The sequence below is a fragment of the Moschus berezovskii genome, chromosome 23 (assembly GCF_049115385.1).
Source record: "Moschus berezovskii isolate FMDL1 chromosome 23, NW_MosBer_1.0, whole genome shotgun sequence".
Classification (NCBI taxonomy): domain Eukaryota; kingdom Metazoa; phylum Chordata; class Mammalia; order Artiodactyla; family Moschidae; genus Moschus; species Moschus berezovskii.
Genome location: NC_142482.1, coordinates 20,676,187 through 20,699,172, shown reverse-complemented (window position 1 = coordinate 20,699,172; position 22,986 = coordinate 20,676,187). Strand labels below are relative to the sequence as shown.

General features: G+C 39.3%; 1 protein-coding gene across 5 annotated transcripts in view; it reads left to right on the top strand.

Annotated features, from left to right (window-relative positions):
• The window catches only part of ILRUN (inflammation and lipid regulator with UBA-like and NBR1-like domains), a 109,039-nt gene that overhangs the window by 48,839 nt on the left and 37,214 nt on the right, over positions 1-22,986 (top strand). For 3 of the 5 annotated variants that reach the window (XM_055407065.2, XM_055407067.2, XM_088831435.1), the window contains exon 3: positions 1,222-1,419. The exons of the other annotated variants lie outside the window; for them this stretch is intronic. In XM_055407065.2, the coding sequence (XP_055263040.2) occupies positions 1,222-1,419 (198 nt within the window). The remainder of the gene's footprint in view (positions 1-1,221; positions 1,420-22,986) is intronic. 5 annotated transcript variants of the gene reach the window in all.

Below are 22,986 nucleotides of genomic sequence, written 5' to 3'. Positions count from 1 at the left end.
GCAACCACTGCTCCATCTGCTACACCTAAATACCATGAGCCACAGCAGGTACCATTCATTATGAGGCTGAGATCTCAGCAGTAGAGTGTTGGTTGCTTTTCCTGTCCGGTTCTCTTTTTCAGTAGTAAGCCATCAAGTTTCTAAACTGGCCTGGTACTTCAAGAACAAGGGACTGAGAAATCCTAGAGTACTGTTAGATGAGTTTTCAACATGCTGAGAGTCCTGTCGTGTCAAGCTTTTCATAGTGATTTATGTTTGTAATGAATGTAAAAAAGATACAGAGAAGTTTCTGCATATAGTAAAAAGGAGTGTGTCAGAGAGACTTCCCAGGAAATATCACATCTAGTCACTGTATGTGGCTATCTGTGACAGGTCAGAAGTGAGTATATTGATTTCTCATGTGAGTTAGTTACATGAACATAGGTGCACAGGAATGGGAACCAGATAAGACCTTTGCCACTTCCAAAGGCGGGCAAGGCATTCCTGCCAAAGCTTTTTCTCTGTCTTGCCATTCCTGTTCTTTCTACAAGCACTTCTGGCTAGTTTCATCATCCCTGAGACCACGGGTCAGTGTTCTGTGATCAGGGCCTACTGTTCATATTTTCCCCACTACTCTTTGCACCTGAAAATGACGCTTTCCCTTGACGACTCTGTCTTTATTTGCAGAGTCTTCTGACCCTCAATCTTTTCATTGTTAGGGACTCCAGAAGAAGAAGCAGGGGAAAAGTAGTTTTAAAATGAAAGTAATACAAAAAGTACTCTTCATGAGTTTCATCCTCTTTCCTCAATGGAAAAACTGGGGATAGTCAGGCATATTTTTACTTTCAATGTTAGTTTAAAAGTTCAAGTGCAAATGGGCGTGTTTCTTAGTAGAGAAAGCAGTCCACCAGAGATGTGGGGCTGAGCTTCATTTCCACGGCTCCTTTCAGACTTCATTCCTAGGTTCTACAGATTAGTGTGATGTGTAGCCTTCCCTGGGCACCCAAAACACTACTTCTTGAGAAACTGCCTTGCTTTTGTCGTGTGTGCTTTCTGTTAGGGATAGACCATTGGTCAGAGGTTGTTGACTCTGATTCTCCCTTATCAGTGCATAGCTCAAGAATATGGGTAGGTTTATGTATGTGTGAGAGACAAAGAGGCATCTTCTACGGTTTTGTAATGAACTGCACCCAGCATAGGACCACTGATTGCCTAACATTTTTTTCTTTTGCTTGAACTCAGGGGCAGAGGCCTGGCCTCCAGGGGTTTGTCTTAAATATGTCGGGGGAGACCAGTTTGGACATGTGAACATGGTGATGGTGAGATCGCTAGAGCCCCAAGAGATTGCAGATGTCAGCGTCCAGATGTGCAGCCCCAGCAGAGCAGGAATGTATCAGGGACAGTGGCGGATGTGCACTGCTACAGGACTCTACTATGGAGGTGAGTATGGCCCTGTACAGCCCAGGGCGAAGGGGTAAGGTGCCGTTTCAGCTCCCCCAGCACTGCCCACAGAGCTTGTCACATTACGGAGCAGGGTGTGGTCTCTTTTCCAGCCCCGTGTGGGTAAATGATTTGAATTTAATGACTAACTGATTTGGTTTAGTGTTCTCTTTACGCTGGAATTTAGTTAACATTTAATGAAGTGTATGAGATATATCTTGCAGTCTAAACAATGACTTAGTAGCGCTGCTGTTTTTATAATATAATCTAGTAGGTGCTCTAAGAATACTGAAGGCAGTTTTGTTCTCACAGTCTCTAGAGACAAGTTGTATTAAAAAAAAGATATAATGCGCAAAATGTGCCTATGTTTCTGATGACCTGTCAAGATACTAAAACCTCTCACTCCTCTTTATTGCCACACTTTGTGGACAGAGTGATTTCCATTCACTGTCTCTTATTTCCATATCCCTTTATTCTTCAACCCGGTCAATCCTATACCCACTTCGATGATGTTTATTAGCAAGTACCGAGTTTCCAAATTCAGTAGCCACTTTCCAGTCTTCACACTAACTGACCATTTGGCACCAAACGCTGAATGGTTTCTGAAATGTCTACCTTCTTAGTCACACATGATCCCTTTCTTGTTTTTCCTCTGAATCTAGCCTCATCTTTGCCCTGGGACTGCAGGCATACCTTGATTTATTGCTGTTCACTTGATTGTGCTTTACAGATAATTTTGTTTCTTACAAACTGAAGATTTGTGACAGCCTTTTGTTGAGCAGGTCTGCTGCTGGCGCCATTTTTTCAACAGCATTTGTTCACTTTGCGTCTCTGTATCACATTTTGGTAATTCTACCACTATTTCAGACTTTTTCATTTTTATTATATTTGTTATGGTGATCTATAATGAGTGATCTATGTTGTTGCTATTGTAACTTTTGGGGTGCCGTGAGCTGTACCTACATAAGACTGTGAACTTAATTGGTAAATGCATGTGTTTTGACCACCAACCAGCCATTCCCCCATCTCTCTCCCTTCTCCTTGGGCCTCTGTATTCCCTGAGATAAAACAGTGTTGAAATTAGATTGGTTGATAACCCTTCAATGGCCTCTAAGTGTTTTAAGTGAAAGGAAGAGTCACATATTTCCCACTTTAAATCAAAAGCTAGAAATGATTAAGCTTAGTGAAGAAGGCATATCAAAAGATGAGACCAAATGAAAGCTAGGTCACTTACACCAAACAGCTAAGTTTTGAAAGCAAAGAAAAAGTCCTTCAAGGAAAGGAAAAGTGCTACTCCAGTGAACACATGAATCATGAGAAAGTAACATAGCCTTATTGCTGATGTGGAGAAAGTTTGAGTGGTATGGATAAAAGATGAAATCAGCCACAACATTCCCTTAAGCTAAAACCTAATCCAGAGCAAGGCCCTAACTCTCTTCAACTCTGTGAAGACTGAGAGAGGTGAGGGAGTGGCAGAAGAAAAGGCTAAATCTAGCAGAGGTTAGTTCTTGAAGTTTAAGGAAGGAAGTGATCTCCATGACATAAAAAGGCAAGGTGAGGGAGCAAGAGCTGATGTAGAAGCTGCATCAAGTTTTCCAGAAGATCTAGCTAAGATAATTCACCACGGTGGCTGCCCTAAACAGCAGATTTTCAGTGTAGACAAAATAGTAATATTGTTAGAAGATGCCATCTAAAATTTTCATAGCTAAGGAGGAAACGGCAGTGCCTGGCTTCAAAGGACAGGCTTTCTTGCTAGGGGCTAATGCATATGGTGGCTTTATGTTGAAGCCAGTGTTCACTTACCATTCTGAAACCCTAAGTTCCTTAAAAATTATGCTAAATCTATTCTGCTTCTGCTCTGTAAATGAAACAGCAAAGCCTGGATGATTGTACATCTGTTTACAACATGGTTCACTGAATATTTCAGGCCTACTGTTAAGACTTACTTCTCAGAGAAAAGGATTCCTTTCAGAATGTTACTACTCATTGACAGTGATCCCGGTCACCCAAGAGCTCTAAGGGAAATGTACGAGATTTTTGTGTCTACTAACACCATCCATTCTGTAGTCATACATCAAGGAGTCATTTCTACTTTCAAGTTTTGTTCTTTAATAAATACATTTTGTGAGTCTATAGTTGCCATAGATAGTGAATCCTCTGATGCACCTGGGTAAAGTAAATCCTTTTGGAAAAGATTAAGAACATTAAGAACATTTGTGATTCATGGGAGGTCAAAGTATCAGCGTGATGGAGATTTTGTAAGCAGTCGATTGCAGCACTCATGGGTGGCTTTGGAGGGGTTTAAGAGCTCGTTGGAGGAAGGAACTGTAGGTGTAATGGGTGCAACCAGAGTGCCAGAAGGGGAGCTTAAAGACACGACTGAATATGCAAGTTCAGCATGAAACTCGAACTGATAAGGAGTTACTTCTTAAGGATGAAGAAAGAAAGCAGCTCCTGAGATAGAGTCTACTCCTGGTGAAGGTGCTGTGGAGGTTGTTGAAAGCATTTAGAATATTACATAAACTTAGTTGATAAAGCAGTGGCAGGGTTTGAGAGGACTAAGTCCCAATTTTGAAAGAAGTCCTATTGTGGGGAAAATGCTGTCAAATAAACAGCCTTTCATGCTATAGAGAAATTGTTCATGAAAGGAAGTCAGTCAGTGCAGCAGACTTCATTTTCCTCTATAACATTTATATGTACTGGGAAACAAAAAAATTCATGTGACTCACTCTATGGCAATATTCGCTGTATTGCAATGGTCTGGAACCGAAGCAGCTATGCCTGTATTAGATTGTGAACTGGGCACTGTTCATTCTCAGTGACCTCATCCACCCAGATGGCTTCAGCTGTCACCAGTACAGCATATATGGCAGTGCTCAAAGTCATGTCTGTGGTGCAGACTCTCTGGAGCTTTAAAGCTTTGTTGAAGTGCTTATGGACAGAACTCCTGGATATTTTGTAGAGTTTTGAATTTTAACATCTCCTAGGCAAAACGTACACTTCTTATGGGAACCCAACTGAGATGATCAGGCCAGAAACTTGAGTCATCTTTTGTTCTGTCTTATCATCCTTAATCACACACCAATTCCTATTAGTTTCTCTGTATCCCATGTCCTAGAGATCCAGAGAAAAATAAATACAAATCGCTCCTGTCCTCAGGGAGCTCTTCTCTGGACTCATAGCCAGTGGGACCTTTGGAGTTACTTCAAGAAGTCCTGGAATTAATTTTCTCATATAAATTTTTCCAGCTAGGGGAATCTTGAAATATTTTTCTGCCTGAAAAAAATGTTAGAAAGTGTATCTAATAGTGTTATCTTTTGTGAAATCATTCCTTTCTGAAAACCTTTGTGCCTTCTGTAATAGAGCCAAATTCCTTAGCATTGGGAATAAAGCTCCTCACCATCTGGTCTGGCCTCATTTTCACTTTCATCCTCAGTCACCTCTTTACTCACACATCCGGTCCACAGAGACACCACATGGTTTCTCTTCTCCATGCCCTTGCTTGTGTTGTTCCTCTTGCCTGAAATGCCTTTTTCTTTCCGACAAACCCCTGCTTATCCTCAGGGCCCTGGAGAAGTCACCTTTCCTCCTCCCCTCCTCCCCTCTTCCTGCTCCCCCCACCACCCCGAGGAAATTCGTATATTACGCACATGCCTGTTGTTATAATTAACATATTGTGTTTTAGGTGTTTGTTTATTTATCCTTTTTTCCTACTAAATAGTAAACTGTTGACTAAAGAGTCAGCATCGTGTAACAGTCATGTTACAGTCAGCATGCGGAGAGTGTCTCTTCCTTTTTGGACTCTGTTTTCAGGCCGCCGCTCCTGAGAGTCTTCCTGCTTGCACAGGCAGAAGTCGTTTCCCCGTGCTGAGCTCTGTTTCCTTATAAGCTTCCCTCTCCCTCTGCTTCTCTTTGGCACTGTACCTCTTTCTGCCAAGTTAATTTGGTGAATGTCTAATATCACTTTTAAAACTTAAGATGATACATGTCTTGTGTATCTTTGTATATGTTGAAAAAGCTGAACCCGTTGGATAGTGGCTGCTCAATAAATTTTTAAATGCATGTCAGTGTTTAAGGGAGGAGGAAGACAACATACATGAGTTTTTAAACAAAGTTTCTTAGATGGAGAGATACTGCTTCCTAGTGTTCTCCCTTGTTTGAGAGCTCTAGTCTTATTTTGTGTGTGTGTGTTAATGTTAAATTAAAAATAATTATCACTATGTTGGACATTAAAATTTATACTTATAACATCCCTCCCAAATTCTGTAAATAGGTAGAGTGTAAATATATTAGCTCTGAAGGCAGTAAAAAATGGAAAACCTTTCTCGGTCATATAGTCTGTGAGTTGTTTTTCAGGACTTCGAAATCTTATACCTTCATGGGATATTAATAATTCATCTGAATCCATGGTTTTCAAGCATTTTTCTTAATTAGTGGAATCTTTTCCTTGATAAATGTATGTGAATGCCTCCTCCAAAAAAGAAAAGATAAAAATGAAACTGACTTTTTTGAATCGGGAGCCTCCTTGGCCTGTGTCACCTGCTTTCTGAGATACTCTCCATTGCTGTGGGGAGTATAGTTTGCAAACTGGTCATCTAGTCTAATGAAGAATTTAATTCCATTTACACGCTACCATATTCCAATGTATTCCTTTTACTGTTGATTATAAAACACATAATGATAGCAGAACTGTTAAATGACTGGCAGAAAGTGAAATATCCATAATATGCATAAGGCTGCAACTATGGACATGTGGGAAAAAACAAGGGGCCATGTGAACCTTGGCATGATTGGCTTTTTTAGGTTTTCTGCTCACTCTTAACTTGCTGGTGCACTGAGTTTAGTGCAGTGCTAGGAGTTTAGAATGTAGGACTGCGTTTCCTGGGCACCAATTTGTACAAGTTAGGTAACGTCTCTTTGCCTCATCTTTCTGTTGTAAGAACAAAGCTTGTTTGTTTGCTTGTTTTTGGTTGGATGGTCTTTTCTGTAGTCTTTATGGTCTTTTCTAGAAAGAATCCATTCTCTTCATTTTTGTAGTAATACTTATGTTGTTTGAACTCATTTCTCTTCCTGAAAGGACCTTATGTTTAACAGCTTATGTTTAACAGTTTACAGAGTGGGTCTTCTTTCACTTTAGAGTGGTTGTACTGTTTCAGTCTCTCAGCAGGATCGTGCTGTGGCATGTCGTCTGGACAGTTCGTCATTATGTGAGGCGTCTGTGTCCCTCTCTGAATAAATACCTGCAGCTCCCCGTGTTCATCTTGACAGCCACCCTTCCTCTCTCACCGCACACATTTCTAACTCCCTTGATGGAGTACCACTAAGTATTTGATTCTTGGCAGATTTATTTTCAGGCCCAGATATTTTATCTTCTTCCTACAGACTTTTGCTTCTTAGATAAAAGCAACCTGTTATCTAATGCCTACTTTACGTCAGGCATTATATTGGACTTTTTCATATAAATTATCTTAGGGAAGTATTTATTAGCTGTACTTTATGGATGGGGAAACTGAAGACCAGAGATAAGTAATGATTTGTTTCGGTAAAAGTTATGAATTAGCTGTAAATTATAGTTATAAATCATCTGAAGTAGTTTTATGATTTTTTTTGCCATTGGACATACAGGGTTCACAGGGAAACTTTGGCTCCTGGGTGTTGGAACTTGGCAGAGTTTAGGGAGACTGGGGTAAATTGTCCCCAAGTTTTCTCTATTTCCAGAGTGAGTGAAATGAGGGTTAGACTGAGTTCAGCAGCGTGACTCTTAGGTAGGAAGTGTTTCCCAAGGAGCTCCTGCTTGTCGGTGGGACACTTTGGACTATTGGGAAGGAGTAAGGAGCATGAGTGCTCGTCCCCATTTTAGCCTGGATACAAACATGTCTCCCCTCTTCCTAATAGAGCGCCCTCTTTCAAAGTTCTGCAAGGGAGCTATACCCCTGCACTTGATGGTTCCTTCTAAAACAGAGTGGTTTTAGTTGTAAAGTAGGCACTGTGGTCATGTGATACTCTGGTGATCAAGTGCTAATGAAGGTTTCTCCCACTTGAAATAACTCTTCCTATTAAAGGCTTCACACAGGTCTTTAGGGACAATTCACATGTAGATAAAATAATTAAACTTTATTTATTTAGTTTTCTCAGAGGTTAAAAATGGTACTTCTCTTATTAAGCTCCCAAATCATAATACATAATATAGACCCACAGGTTAGGAAGCTTGATGGGTGCCCCTATGTAAGCACACCGTTTGTTTCTTAAAACCTCTGGTTAATTTCTCCGAGCTTCTCCAGTTTGCAGAATGTCCACCTTAACCAGGTAGTGCAGGATTGCTGCTCGTCATTCTTCTACGGTGTTTTAACTGATCATGTTATAAAAGAAGTTCTAGTTTCATAGACTTCCTCTAGACTCTACACCGGTGTCTTCTATTAATATTTGGATGCTGTCCTACTTGGCACTTATTACCAGTTCTCTTGCCCTTTTACTTATTGACCCCACCTTTAGAATGTCTCCTTTTTATGTTGCACTCAGAAAGCATGTTTCATTTACTTCCAGACTATCCTCAATAAGATGCTCTATGTTTCAATTCTAATTTCTAGATCCCTTCAGTATCAGAAATACGAGTAGTCATGAAACATATTTCTTTTCCGATAAAAGAAATGGTAGCCTAAGCTGATTGTGATTTGTATAGGAAATGTTTTCAGAAGGGACATTTCAGTTTGTAAATGAGATCTGAAATCCTTAAATATCTTTACATTCTAAGGTCTATATTACGTTTCAAAGGTGATGGGGCTGGGGAGTGGAAAGGAGGGAATATATGTGTGTGTATATATTTATATACTTATGGTTGATTGTTGTTGTTGTATGGCAGAAACCAATATGACATTGTCAAGCAGTTATCCTTCAATTAAAAATTAAAAAAATGAAAGGTGATGGCCTATTTCAGCTTCAGAGAAGCTTCAGCTCCTGGTTTGTATGAGCCACTTGGTTGTACTGACACCAAGTGGTCATTATTGTTTGTTGGTTGTGTCCAGTAGTCAAAGGCATTGTGAAGATTAATCTCTAAAATGTAGATATGTGGGTCCTGAACCTTTATGAAGCATGGAAAATCAAGAGATGACATGAAACAGGGATATATCTTTAAAATGTAGTAAATAAGATATTTGCATGTCTCCGTATGAGTATCAGATGTTTTAACTATAAGGATTTGGTAGAAGAGCAAAAATATAATTTGAAGGCAGCATATCTTTTTCTTACAGGAGCCAGAGCCCTTCATAATAGAAACATCTTTGATCTGGAAGGTTAGGTTCCAGGGATAAGTTTGGGGATTGACAGTTCATTAAAAAAACTTTAACCAAATATATTTAGTTATATTTATTGTTATACTTACTGTTAAAAAGAAAATAATCCCCAAACCACTGACCGTTTAAGAAGTAAAAACTTCACCATAATTTGCTTTTTTAAAAAAATATAATCCTTAACTTTTTTGTGTGTATGCATTGGTAAGGGCTATAACTGAGACTGACTCTAATTTTAAAAAGTGTTTAGTTAAAGAGTATATCCCTGTCATAGTAAAACGTATACCCATAAAACTTCCTGTACTTCTTTGATTCTTACATAACTTTAATATGTATCATTGGTTTAATGACTACTTTTCTTGGAGGAAGGGAAGAGCCATTATATTAAATGAACATATTTGGTCATATTGGTTTTGGAAACATTAAAAATGAGGCAACAAGTAAGACTTAACAGTGGAGGAGATATGTACATTTCTCTATCACAAAAAAATGTTTATATGCTGAAATTGTTTCAGATAAGTAATTTTTACTGAATTGTGTGATGGGAATTTTTAATAAGTGTCATTGTGTACACTTGCTACTGAATCAGACCAGAGCATATCTCTTAAAAATAAGGAGGCAAACATAATTGCTTCTTGTTCAAATCATGGTGAATACCTAATTATCAGTACAATAGCACTCATCCCCTCTACCCACTTTGGGGGATATGTTTCAAGACCTCCCAGTGGATGCCTGAAACCATGGATGGTACTGCTGCTGCTGCTAAGTCGCTTCAGTCATGTCTGACTCTGTGCGACCCCATAAATGGCAGCCCACCAGGCTCTCCCGTCCCTGGGATTCTCCAGGCAAGAACACTGGAGTGGGTTGCCATTTCCTTCTCCAATGCATGAAAGTGAAAAGTGAAAGTGAAGTCGCTCAGTCGTGTCCGACTCTTAGCGACCCCGTGGACTGCAGCCTACCAGGCTCCTCCATCCATGGAATTTCCCAGGCAAGAGTACTGGAGTGAGGTGCCATTGCCTTCTCCGGATAGTACTGACCCCGTATATATATATTTTTTTCCTATACATACATACCTGTGATAAAGTTTATAAGTTAGGTACAATAAGAAATTAATCATAATAATAAAATAGATCAATTATAGCAATATGCTGTGATAAGAGTTACGTGAATATGGTCTTCCTCCTTGCCCCCTCCCCAGTGCAGTATCTTACTGTTTGTACCCTCCCTTCTTGTGATGATGTGAGATGATAAAATGCCTACAAGGGGACAGTTTGCTTTGGGTGATCCTGGATCATCAAGCCATGTTGATGGGAGTGGTTGGATGTCAAGAGCAAGCAGTGTTGATGGCTGGGGGTTCTGGGTGGGATGGAGCAGGAAGGCGTGAGGTTTCCTCATGCCACTTAGAAATGGTGTGCAGTTTAAAACTTACAAATTGTGTATTTCTGGACTTTCCCACTTAGTATTTTCAGATTGAGGTTGGCTTCGGGTAACTCAGCCTGCAGAAAGCAAAACTGAAAGTGCGAGATCTACGTAACTACTGAAAAATAGGTGTGTGTTGTTTTTTTTTTTAAAGCAGACTGGTGATTAGGATCTAAAATAATTTAAGGATAGGGCTTTTAAGCTTTATCTGCTATCTTAATTTCTATGGTGCAGTTTATATTCCTTAATTATGGCTCATGATACAGTTTTTTATTTTTAACCCCCTATTAGTCTTGTAGTTAAAGTTAGGAATATTTGAAGAGGGTATCTTCTTACTAAAAAGCAAATTCCATTCTGTTCTTTTCATGATGGTTTGACTAAGCCACACAGTGCTCTAATGAATTTTTCCTTGGAATGACAAAGGTACATATCACTTAGAAATTAGTTAATTCTTTACCTTGAAAAAAAAAATCCCCCTTTAAAAAATACTTAATTTTTCTTCCCTTTAACTTTAAACAGCTTATAGTTTCCTTTCTTTACAAAGAGAATGTTGCTATTGGACATTTGCCTCCAAGGCAGGAGTGCTTTGTTGTTGTTCAGTAGCTATGTCATGTCCAACTCTTTGAGACCGAATGGACTGCAGCATGCCAGGCTTCCCTGTCCTTCACCATCTCCCAGAGTTTGCTCAAACTCATGTCCACTGAGTCAGTGATACCATCCAACTGTCTCATCCTCTGTCATCCCCTTCACCTCCTGCCCTCAATCTTTCCTAGCACTAGGGTCTTTTCCAGTGTGTTGGTTCTTCACATCAAGTGGCCAAAGTATTGGAGATTCAGCTTCAGCATCAGTCCTTTCAATGAATATTCAGGGTTGATTTCCTTTAGGATTGACTGATTTGATCTCCTTGTAGTCCAAGGGGCTCTCAAGAGTCTTCTCCAACACCACTGTTCAAAGGTATCAGTTCTTCGGCGCTCAGCTTTCTTCATAGTCCAATCCAACTCTCACATCCATTCACAACTACTGGAAAAACCATAGCTTTGACTATATGAACCTCTGCAGGCAAAGTAATCTCTCTGCTTTTTAATATACTGTCTAGGTTTGTCATTGCCTTTCTTCGAAGGAGCAAGCATCTTTTAATCTTAGGACTGCAGTCACTGTCCACAGTGATTTTGGAGCCAGAGAAAGTAAAGTCTGTCACTGTTTCCATTGTTTCCCCGTGTATTTGCTGTGAAGTGATGGGACTGGATGCCATGATCTTCATTTTTTGAATGTTGAGTTTTAAGTCAGCCTTTTCATTCTCCTCTTTCACCTTTATCAAGAGACTCTTTAATTCCTCTTGGCTTTCTGCCATAAGGGTGGTGTCATCTGCATATCTGAAAGTGAAAGTTGCTCAGTTGTTTCCGACTCTTTGTGACCCCATGGACTATACAGACCATGGAATTCACCAGGCCAGAATACTGGAATGGGTAGCTTTACCTTCTCCAAGGGATCCTCTCAACTGAGTAATCCCAGGTCTCCCTCATTGCGTATCTGAGGTTATTGATATTTCTCCTGGCAATCTTGATTCCAGCTTGTGCTTCATCCAGCCCAGCATTTCACACAATGTACTCTGTATGTAAGTTGAATAAACAAGGTGACAATATACAGCCTTGATGTACTCCTTTTCCAGTTTTGAACCAGTTCTAACTGTTGCTTCTATTATTTCATTCAAAGGAGTGCTTTGAGCCTCTGGGTTTTGCTTCGTGTAGTGGTTATTGCCCTTCCAGTTTCCTCTTACAATTTCTGAGGATTTTGCTTATACTTTGTTTTGAGGCCATCTTGAAAGTAATTGAATTCTAGAGTGCATCAGGCTTTGGCTTAGTAGCCACTTCAGTTTTGTCCTTTAGTTTCACAGTTGTCTTGTAGTTAGAAATCAGAAGTGTGGAACACTTAATAGTAATACATTTACTTAACTCAGTATAGCCAAAATGTTATAATTTCAACATGTGGCTCTAGCTGCATTTCAGCTACTCAATAGCTACATGTGGCTAGTGGCCTGCAGCTATATAAACTTTGATATTTGTACCATTTTTTTTTTCCCTGTAGTAAACTGTACAGAATTGGTGGTCATCTTATTCTTAAAAATTTGCTAGTGAAACCTTCTGGGCTTGGAGGGATCTTTTTTGAAGGTTTAAAATTACTAACTCAGTTTATTTTTGTAATTATAAATCTGTTCAGGTTATCTTTCATCTTGGATGACTTTGGGTAATTCCAAGGAATTGGTCCTTTTCACTGAATTGTTGGATTTATAGAATTGTTTATACTATTCTTGATTAAACGATTTTAATGCTTTCTGTGCATGTAGTGATAATCCTCTCTCATTCTGTATATTTTGTGTCTCCTCTCTTTCTTTCTTTGATAATCTTGGTAATCTTAAAGAATTTGATAATTTTAAGAAAATAGCTTTTGGTTTCATTGATTTTTCTCTATTCTTTTGTTTTCAGTTGCATAGGTTTCTGCTCTTTTAATATTTCCCTCCTTCTGCTTGACTAGTGTTTATCTTTACTCTTTTTGTAATGTCTTAAGATGAAAGCTCAAGACTGGGTGGCTTCTAAACAACCGAAATTTATTTCTTACATTTCTGGAGGCTGGGAAGCCTAAGATAGAGGTGCTGACAGATTCAGTGTCTGGCAAGGGCTAGTTTCCTACTTCATGATATGGCCTTCTTCTCACTGTGTCCTCTTTGTGTGTGTTAGTTGCTCAGTGGTGTCTGACTCTTTGAGACCCCATGAACTGTAGCTCGCCAGGCTTCTCTGTCCATGGAATTCTCCAAGCAGGAATACTGGAATGGGTAACCATGTCCTTCTCCAGGGGATCTTCCAGACCCAGGGACTGAACCCTGATCCCCCACATTGCAGGCAGATTCTTTCCTGTCTGAGCCACCAGGGAAGCCCTGTATCATCTTTGGGGTCTTTGAAAATAGGGATGCTAATCCTGTTCATGCGGGCTCTACCCTCATGACCTAATCACCTCTCAAAGACCCAACTTCAAAATACCCTTGCAAGGAGATCCAACCAGTCCATTCTAAAGGAGATCGATCCTGGGTGTTCATTGGAAGGACTGATGCTAAAGCTGCTGAAACTCCAATACTTTGGCCTCCTCATGCGACAAGTTGACTCACTGGAAAAGAGTCTGATGCTGGGAGGGATTGGGGGTGGGAGGAGACGGGGACGACAGAATGAGATGGCTGGATGGCATCACCGACTCGATGGACGTAAGTTTGAGTGAACTCCGGGAGTTGATAATGGACAGGAAGGCCTGGCATGCTGTGATTCATGGGGTCGCAAAGAGTCGGACACGACTGAGCGACTGAACTGAACTGAACTGAAATATTTCAAAGTAAGAATTTGGGGGGAAGGGAAGATACAAATATTTAGTCTGTAACAGCTATAAATTTCCCTCGGAGTATTGCTTATATCTGCATACCATAATTTGGAGATACTGTATTTTCATTCAGTTCAAAATATTTTCTAATTTACCTTGACTTCCTGTTAGACCCTTTTAACCTACCTATATCGTTATATTTGGAGTTTCTTATAGATAGCATATAGTTAGGCTGTTTTCCCCCATTCTGACAATCTTTGTCTTCTAATTAATGTGTTAAGAGAATTCACATTTACTGTAATTGTTGATATATTTGAATTTAGTTCAACCATTTTATTATTTGAAAACTTTTAAATCAGTTACATCACTAAACTTACAATGTATTTGTTCTTATAATAAAAGAAATATATGACCTAGAAGATACAGAAAATATAAACCAAAAAGAACATTTATTCTGAAGTACAGATACAGACGCTGTTTATGTATCTGAATATGAAAGGCATAAAAATTTTTGCTTTTCAGGTTTGGCATTGTGCTACATATAATCATGTAACCTACTTTTTTACTACTCACTAATATTTTAGAACCTTTCCCCTTATTATTAACCAAAATATTTTAATAGATCATTCTTTCTCAGTTGAGATAAAATTCACATCACAAGTTAACCACTTAAAGTGAACAGTTCATTGGCATTTAGTATATTCACAGAATTGTGCAACCATCATCTATTTAGTTCCAACACACTTTTATCACCCCAAAAGGAAATTCCATACCTGTTAAACGTTCATAAAACTCCTGATGTCCACTAATGTACTTGTTTTTCTCTGTGGGTTGATAATTCTTTTTGTTGTGTTGGGGCAAGGTACATAAATAGTGATCGGACAATACACTATATTAAACAGCCATCTTGAAAACAGAATCTGGGTTGCTTGCTAAGAAAGAGTAACCATAACTTATTTGGTTCATTTATAGTTAAATTCTTAAATATTCTATAGTATAGCATGAATAGTGCAATCGCACTGTGACCCTAGGAAATTATTTTATCTTTCAATGACTCAGTTTCTTCACCTATAAAATAGGAAAAACAGTACTTACCTCATAGGATTTTGAGGGAATTTGGTGAGTTATGCATGTAAAAGCTTTTAGAACAGCACCTGGCATGGTAAGCAATGTATAGGTGTTAGATTCTGCTGCTCTCCTGCTGCTTCTTTCTTCGATGGGTCTATATTGTGATACCTTATGCAGTGATCCTTGTCAACTCTTGTATGAACTCTCTTAGTAAATACTGATTCCTTAAGTTTTTTCCATCTCAGGTATCTCAGTGATCTCTTGCCCTAGTGGCATCTTCAGGGTGAGTCAAAAATTCCAGGTCATAAAACCAGAAAGTTAAACACTTATGTGGAATACCCAAGACAGAAGATTATATAGCTTAATGTGCACTGAAAATTATGCAGTAAATTAAATTTTACCAGAGCAGAAACCAGCTGCAGAATCCTCTATGGGAACCAGTACTGGGGTTGAAAAACCAGAACCATAGTTGACAAAATGCTGGAGGCTCAGTGTGGACAAGCCTGAGAGATGAAGATTCTAGGAGTGTCTTCTCGCTTTTGTGAGTTTTATGTCAAGAATCTATACTGGGTTTTCCCAGTGAATACTGGAGGAAAAATCCCCTAAATCTTCTGGCAGGTGAAAGGGGAAAATAGCTGTTTTGAAATTACCCAGAATATAGTGTTTTTCTTAAGGCCTGCCCTCAGGAGAAACTGTTTTACCAGAGTCTTACCCACTATGGGTTTATCAGAGCCTGACTGACCTGGGGAAAGGGAAATACCCAGTTCCAGTCTGCTTAGCCTTCCTCTCCTATAAATGGGAAAGAAAACTGAGAAAAACTGATGGAGTTCACAGTTCAGGGGTACAGGCTCATCAAAAGACTGAGGCCTATCATAGGACTGCAGAATGTACTTTTCAGAAGTTCCTTTTACACAGTATATCATGTACACCTTTCAAGAAGAAAGAAAAAAGCAGACACAGTTCGAAGAGACTGAACAAGCATCAGAGTCAAACATGGCAGGAGTGTTAGAATTATCAGACTAGTAAATCTGTGATTAACATGTTAAACACTTTGACATATTTAATATGTTAATAGTTAACATATTAAATACCTTCCAGTGAGTATTCAGGACTGATTTCCTTTAGGCTTGATTGATTTGATCTGGAATGAAAAAGGTAGACAACATGAAAGAACAAATGGATAATGTGAGCAAGAAGAAAGCAAAACAAAAAGCCAGAGATCGAAAACTAACAGAAATGAAGAATGCCTTTGATGGGCACTTTACTAGACTGGACCCATTGAGGAAAGAATTTCTGAGCTTGAGGGTGTATCAGTAGTAGAACAAAACTAAAAAGCAAAGAGAAAAAAAGACTGGGGGAAAAAGTGGAAAAGAATACCCAGGAACTGTGGGACAACTACAAAAGATATAACAAATGCATAATTGGAATACTGGAAGGAAAAAAAAGGAACAGAAGAAATATTTAAAGCAATAATGACAGAGTTTTCCTAAATTAACATCAGACACCAAGCCACAGATCTAGGAACCTAAGCGAACCAGATACAGAAACAAAGTATATAATGACTTCTCAGAAATCAGGCACGGAAGAAGACAGTGAAATGAAATATTTGTAATATTGAAACGGTGAAAAAAACTCTCCCAACGTAGGATTCTGTGCTCTGGAAACTTATCCTTCAAAAGTTAAGGAGAAATAATTTCTCAGACAAACCAAAATTAAGGGAATTTCTTGCCAGTAGTCCTCCCTACAAACCTAGACAGCGTATTAAAAAGCAGAGACATTACTTTGCTGACAAAGGTCTGTATAGTCGAAGCTATAGTTTTCCAGTAGTTAGATACAGATGTGAGAGTTGGACCATACAGAAAGCTGAGCACTGAAGAATTGATGCCTTCAAATTGTGGTGCTGGAGAAGACCCTTGAGAGTCCCTTGGACAGCAAGGAGATCAGACCAGTCAGTCCTAAAGGAAAGTAGTCCTGAATACTCATTGGAAGGAGTGATGCTGAAGCTGAAGCTCCAGTACTGTGGTCACCTGATGCAAACAGCTGACTCATTGGAAAGACCCTGATGCTAGGAAAAATTGAAGGTGAAAGGAGAAGGGGACAGCAGAGAATGAGATATTTAGATAGCATCACCAACTCAGTGGATATGAATTTGAGCAAATTCTGGGAGATAGTGAAGGACAAGGGAAGCCTGGTGTGCTGCAAGTTCATAGGGTTGCAGAAAGTTGGACATGGCTTAGTGACTGAACAAAAAAAAAAGTCCTCCCTTGCACAGAAAGTGAAAAAGTTTTTCTGAGAGAGGGAAAACGATAGGTTACAAACTCAGATCTATACAAAGAAAATGCACTGGGGAATGAGTATGTGAAGGTAGAATTAAAAGTTTTATTTTCATTATTCTTAATTGATCTAACAGAACAATTTGTTCAAAATAATAGTAGCAGTGTAATCAATTATGTATGCTTGTGTTCAGTTATATGTGCTTGTGGTGTGGATCTGTGTGTGTATATGTATTATATGCAAATGAATAAGTGAAATGAATGACAGCAATGATACAAAGGACTGGAGGGAGAAATTAGGAGTATTTTGCTGGTATATGATACTTGGACTACTCATGAAATGATGTGTCATTTATGATTTCACTTGAATTTGTTGTAAATATACATTGCAAACTGACAATCTCATTTGAAAAAGAAAGCTCATTTTTATACTAGGAAAGGAGAGAAAATGTAGTTGTGTAAAATGCTCAATTAAAACCTAGAAGACAGATGGGGTAGAAGACAAAAATCGGAACAAAGCACAAGAGCAACAAATAGAAAACAGTAACAAATCCAGCTATATCAGTTACCACTTTCAAACCTCAATACGCTACATACACAAATGAAGAGATTGTCAGAACAGATCACAAAACAAGACCCAACTCTGTGTTGCTTTCAAGAAACTTACTTCAAATATGAATGTATTTATACATCAAGAATAAAGGGATGGAGAAAGATGTACTATACTGACACTAGTTCAAAGAAAGCAGGAGTAGCTGTATTCAGTCCAAGTGGAACAAAAGTGATCAGAGATAAAGAGGGATAATATGTAATGATAATGGGGAGTATTCAGTATTTTTTTAATATAATTTATTTATTTTAAAATTTTTGTTTGCACTGGATCTTTGTTGCTACAGGCAGGCTTTCTCAAGTTGTGGCGAGTGAGGGCTATTCCCTGGTTGCGGTGTGTGGACTTTTCACTGTGCTGGCTTCTCTCGTTGGGAAGCACGGGCTCTAGGTGCATGGGCTTCGGTAGTTGCAGCGCACAGGCTCAGTAGTTGTAGCTTGCTGGCTCTGGGACACTCAGGCCTCAGCAGGTGTGGTGCAGGGACTCAGTAGTTGTGCCTCGTGGGCCCTAGAGCGGGGGCTCAGTAGTTGTGCATGGATAACAATTCTTAATTTGTGTGCACCTGACAACAGACTGTCAGACTCTGTGAGGTGAAAGGGACAGAACTACCGGAGAAACAGACGAATCTACCATTTTAGCTGGAGATTTTAATACTCCTCTACCAGAAAGAAGCAGGGTGACAATATGCAGCCTTGACGCACTACTTTTCTTATTTGGAACCAGTCTGTTGTTCCATGTCCAGTTATAACTGTTGTTCCCTGACCTGCATACAGGTTTCTCAAGAGGCAGGTCAGGTGGTCTGGTATTCCCATCTCTTTCAGAATTTTCCACAGTTTGTTGTGATCCACACAGTCAAAGGCTTTGGCATAGTCAATGAAGCAGAAATAGATGTTTTTCTGGAACTCTCTTGCTTTCTCCATGATCGAGCGGATGTTGGCAATTTGATCTCTGGTTCCTCTGCCTTTTCTAAAACCATCTTGAACATCTGGAAGTTCACAGTTCACGTATTGCTGAAGCCTGGCTTGGAGAATTTTGAGCATGACTTTACTTGCGTGTGAGATGAGTGCAATTGTGCTGTAGTTTGAGCATTCTTTGGCATTCCATTTCTTTGGGATTGGAATGAAAACTGACCTTTTCCAGTCCTGTGGCCACTGCTAAGTTTTTCCAAATTTGCTGGCATATTGAGTGTAGCACTTTCACAGCATCATCTTTCAGGATTTGAAATAGCTCAACTGGAATTCCATCACTTCCACTAGCTTTGTTCATAGTGATGCTTCCTAAGGCCCACTTGATTTCACATTCCAGGATGTCTGACTCTAGGTGAGTGATCACACCATTGTGATTATTTGGGTCATGAAGCTCTTTTTTGTACAGTTCTTCAGTGTATTCTTGCCACCTCTTCTTAATATCTTCTGCTCCTGTTAGGTCCATACCATTTCTATCCTTTATTGAGCCCATCTTTGCATGAAATGTTCCCTTGGTATCTCTGATTTTCTTGAAGAGATCTCTAGTCTTTCCCATTCTGTTGTTTTCCTCTATTTCTTTGCCTTAATTGCTGAGGAAGGCTTTCTTATCTCTCCTTGCTGTTCTTTGGAACTCTGCATTCAGATGCTTATATCTTTTCTTTTCTCCTTTGCTTTTCGCCTGGAGAAATATCAATAACCTCAGATATACAAATGACCCCACCCTTATGGGCAGACCAAATAGGAAAAGGAGTACGTCAAGGTTGTATATTGTCACCCTGCTTATTTAACTTACATGCAGAGTAGCTGGAAGAAGCACAAGCTGGAATCAAGATTGCCGGGAGAAATATCAATAACCTCAAATATGCAGTTGACACCACCCTTATGGCAGAAAGTGAAGAGGAACTGAAAAGCCTCTTGATGAAAGTGAAAGAGGAGAGTGAAAAAGTTGGCTTAAAGCTCAAAATTCAGAAAACTGACCTGCCGTCTCTTGCAAAACCTGTATGCAGGTCAGGAAGCAACAGTTAGAACTGGACATGGAACAACAGACTGGTTCCAAATAGGAAAAGGAGGACGTCAAGGTTGTATATTGTCATCCTGCTTATTTAACTTCTATGCAGAGTACATCATGAGGAACGCTGGTCTGGAAGAAGCACAAGCTGGAATCAAGACCGCTGGGAGAAATATTAATAACCTCAGATATGCAGATGACATCACCCTTATGGCAGAAAGTGAAGAGGAACTCAAAAGCCTCTTGATGAGAGTGAAAGAGGAGAGTGAAAAAGTTGGCTTGAAGCTCAACATTCAGAAAACAAAGATCATGGCATCTGGTCCCATCACTTCATGGGAAATAGATGGGGAAACAGTGGAAACAGTGTCAGACTATTATTTTGGGCTCCAAAATCACTGCAGATGGTGAATACAGCCATGAAATTAAAAGACGCTTACTCCTTGGAAGGAAAGTTATGACCAACCTTGATAGCATATTAAAAAGCAGAGACATTTTGCAAACAAAGGTCCATCTAGTCGAGGCTGTGGTTTTTCCAGTGGTCGTGTATGGATGTGAGAGTTGGACTGTGAAGAAAGCTGATCGCCGAAGAATTGATGCTTTTGAACTGTGGTGTTGGAGAAGACTCTTGAGAGTCCCTTGGACTGCAAGGAGATCCAACCAGTCCATTCTAAAGGAGATCAGTCCTGGGTGTTCATTGGAAGGACTGATGCTAAAGCTGAAACTCCAATACTCTGGCCACCTCATACGAAGAATTGACTCATTGGAAAAGACCCTGATGCTGGGAGGGATTGGGGGCAGGAGGAGAAGGGGAGGACAGAGGATGAGATCGCTGGGTGGCATCACTGACTCGATGGATATGAGCTTGAGTGAACTCCGGGAGTTGGTGATGGACAGGGAGGCCTGGCGTGCTGCGATTCATGGGGTCGCAAAGAGTTGGACACGACTGAGCTACCGAACTGAACTACCAGAAATGGACAGGCCCAGCAGGCAGAAAACCATTAAGGACATAGTTGAACTCAACAACATCAACAATCTTTTGGATATAATTGACAGATGCAACTGCTGAACAGTAGCTGAAAATACATTATTCTTAGGCTCACATGAAACTTTTGCCAAGGTATGCCACATTCTGGGCAATAAAACACCTTAACAAATTTAAAAGAATAGAAATTATACAGTGTATCCTCTCAGGCTACAATGGAATTAAACTAGAAAGCAGCAACAGAAAGCTAGTTGGAAAATCCCCACACATCTAACTGACACATGGATCAAAGAATAAATCTCAAGAGAAATCTAAATACTTTGAACTAAATGAAAATGAAATAAACACCTATCAAAATTGTGAAAAGCAGTTTGCTGTACTTTAAGCAGTACTTAAAGCGAAATTTACAACACTGACTACATAATTAGAAAAAGAAAAACCTAAAATCTGTAATTGAAGCTTTCACTTTAGGAAACTAGAAAAATAAGAGCAAATTAAATCAGAAGTAAAATGTAAATTAGAACAGAAAATCAACAAAACCCAGAACAGTTTTTTTGAAAAGATTAAGTCAGGAACCTCTGGCCAGGCTAAGAAAAAAAAAAAGGAAGAGAACACGAATTACTGAAGTCAGAAATGAAAGAGCATCACTACAGATCCCACAGACATTTAAAGGATGATAAAGGAATATTAATGAGCAACTCATGTTGGTAACAAACATATGTAATGCCCACAAATTTGATAGATTGATTTAGATGTAATAGATCAATTTCTTGATGCGTACAGTCTACCACAATCACACAAGAAGAAATAAACCATCTGTATTGGCCGTTTCTATAGAGAAATTGAACCAACAGTTACTAACCTTAGAAAATAGAGCGCACCAGGCTTAGATGAGTTCACTAGTGAAATCCACCAGACATTTAAAGAAGAAATACTACTACTACTCTGGGATCTCTTCCAGAAGAATGAAGCAGAAAGAATACTTCCTGACACATTCAAGAGGCCAGCATTATCCTAATGCCAAACAAGACGGTACAAGGAAAGAAAATCATAGACCATTGTCTCTCATGAATACAGATGTGAAAATCATCAATAAAATATTAGCATATCAAAGCCAACAATGCATAAAAAGAATAATAGCACTGCGTCCAAATGAAATTTATCCAAGATATTCAAGGCTGGTTCAACATTCAAAAAATCAATTAATAGAATTATATCAACAGGATAAGAAGAAAAGTCAACATGTTCATATCAATAGATACAGAGAAACCATTTGCTAAAATTCAGTACCTATCTGTGATTGAACTGTCACTAAACTAGGAAGAGAGGAGGGGCTGTCTGTCTGTTTGATTTAGAATATTTACAAAACTAAAATATTCTTACCATCTTTACAGCAGTTTTATTCATAATTGCCAAAACTTGGAAGCAGTCAAAATGTGCTTCAGTAGGTGAATGGATAAATAAGCTTTGGTACATCTAGACAGTGCAATACTATCCAGCACGAAAAAGAAATGATCCTTCAGTTCATGAAAAGATACAGAAGAACCTTAAGTGCACATTACTAAATGAAAGAACTGGTCTGAAATGGTACAATTCCAGCTATATTAGCATACTAGAAAAGGCACAACTGTGGAAACAGTGGTTGCCAATGGCCAGGTGAGGGAGGGATGAGCAGGCAGAGCACAGAGGGCAGGGAAGCGATTCTGTGTGATATGCTAGTGATAGAGACACGGCATCACACATTTATCAAAACCCACAGAATGTACAACACCAAGAGTAAACCCTAGCTGTGGACCTCAGACGATAATAATGCATCTGTGTAGGTTCATCAGTTGAAACAGATACGTCACTTCTTGGGATATTGATGGTAATATCCTTGATAGCATGTACACATGCTATGTGGAACAGAGACTATAGTATCTTCTCAGTTTTGTGGTGAACGTGCATCTACTTTTAAAAATAATACAATCTGTTTAAAATGCTTCTTTTCAATAATAGTAATAATAAACATTAGGAAATAATAGCATTCTAGGTCAAATGGTGTCTGAAGGGGCTTCCCCAGAGATGCAGTAATTTAACTAGAAAGATTAAGATTGGTGACAGCGTATCACATTTCCAGGTTGTAATAAATAAGTATAACCTATGGTTGAGCTTGATTAATGCAGTTTGACTTGAATTGAAGGTTCTGTGTGTGCAAAGAGTGGGAGATAGATTGAAGGTGATGGTCGTCTGAAAGAGATGAGTAGCAGACTGTTGTGGTCCAGACTGAAAGGCCCAGTGTGCTGTACCTCAGTTGCGAGACGGTAGTGAGGGTGGCTCCCTCCGTAGGGTTAGAAAGTCTCAGTGGCCTAAGACCCCAAGTTTGTGGTTGCTGCTACTTCAGTCTAGGGATGATAATCATTTGTTCTCTCAAAGCTCTGTGCCCAGGTTAAGCCAGGAAAATATTTTGTCCTGTTAAGGGACTGGAGTGGAAATGAGGAAGAAAGGGGTACTTAGTAACAACAAAAAGTTAATGCAAAATGATAGTTTAAATGCCAGTTTAATTCTGTGTGTTTCATGCCAGTTGCATATGTTTGGCTCTTAGTGTGCTATAGT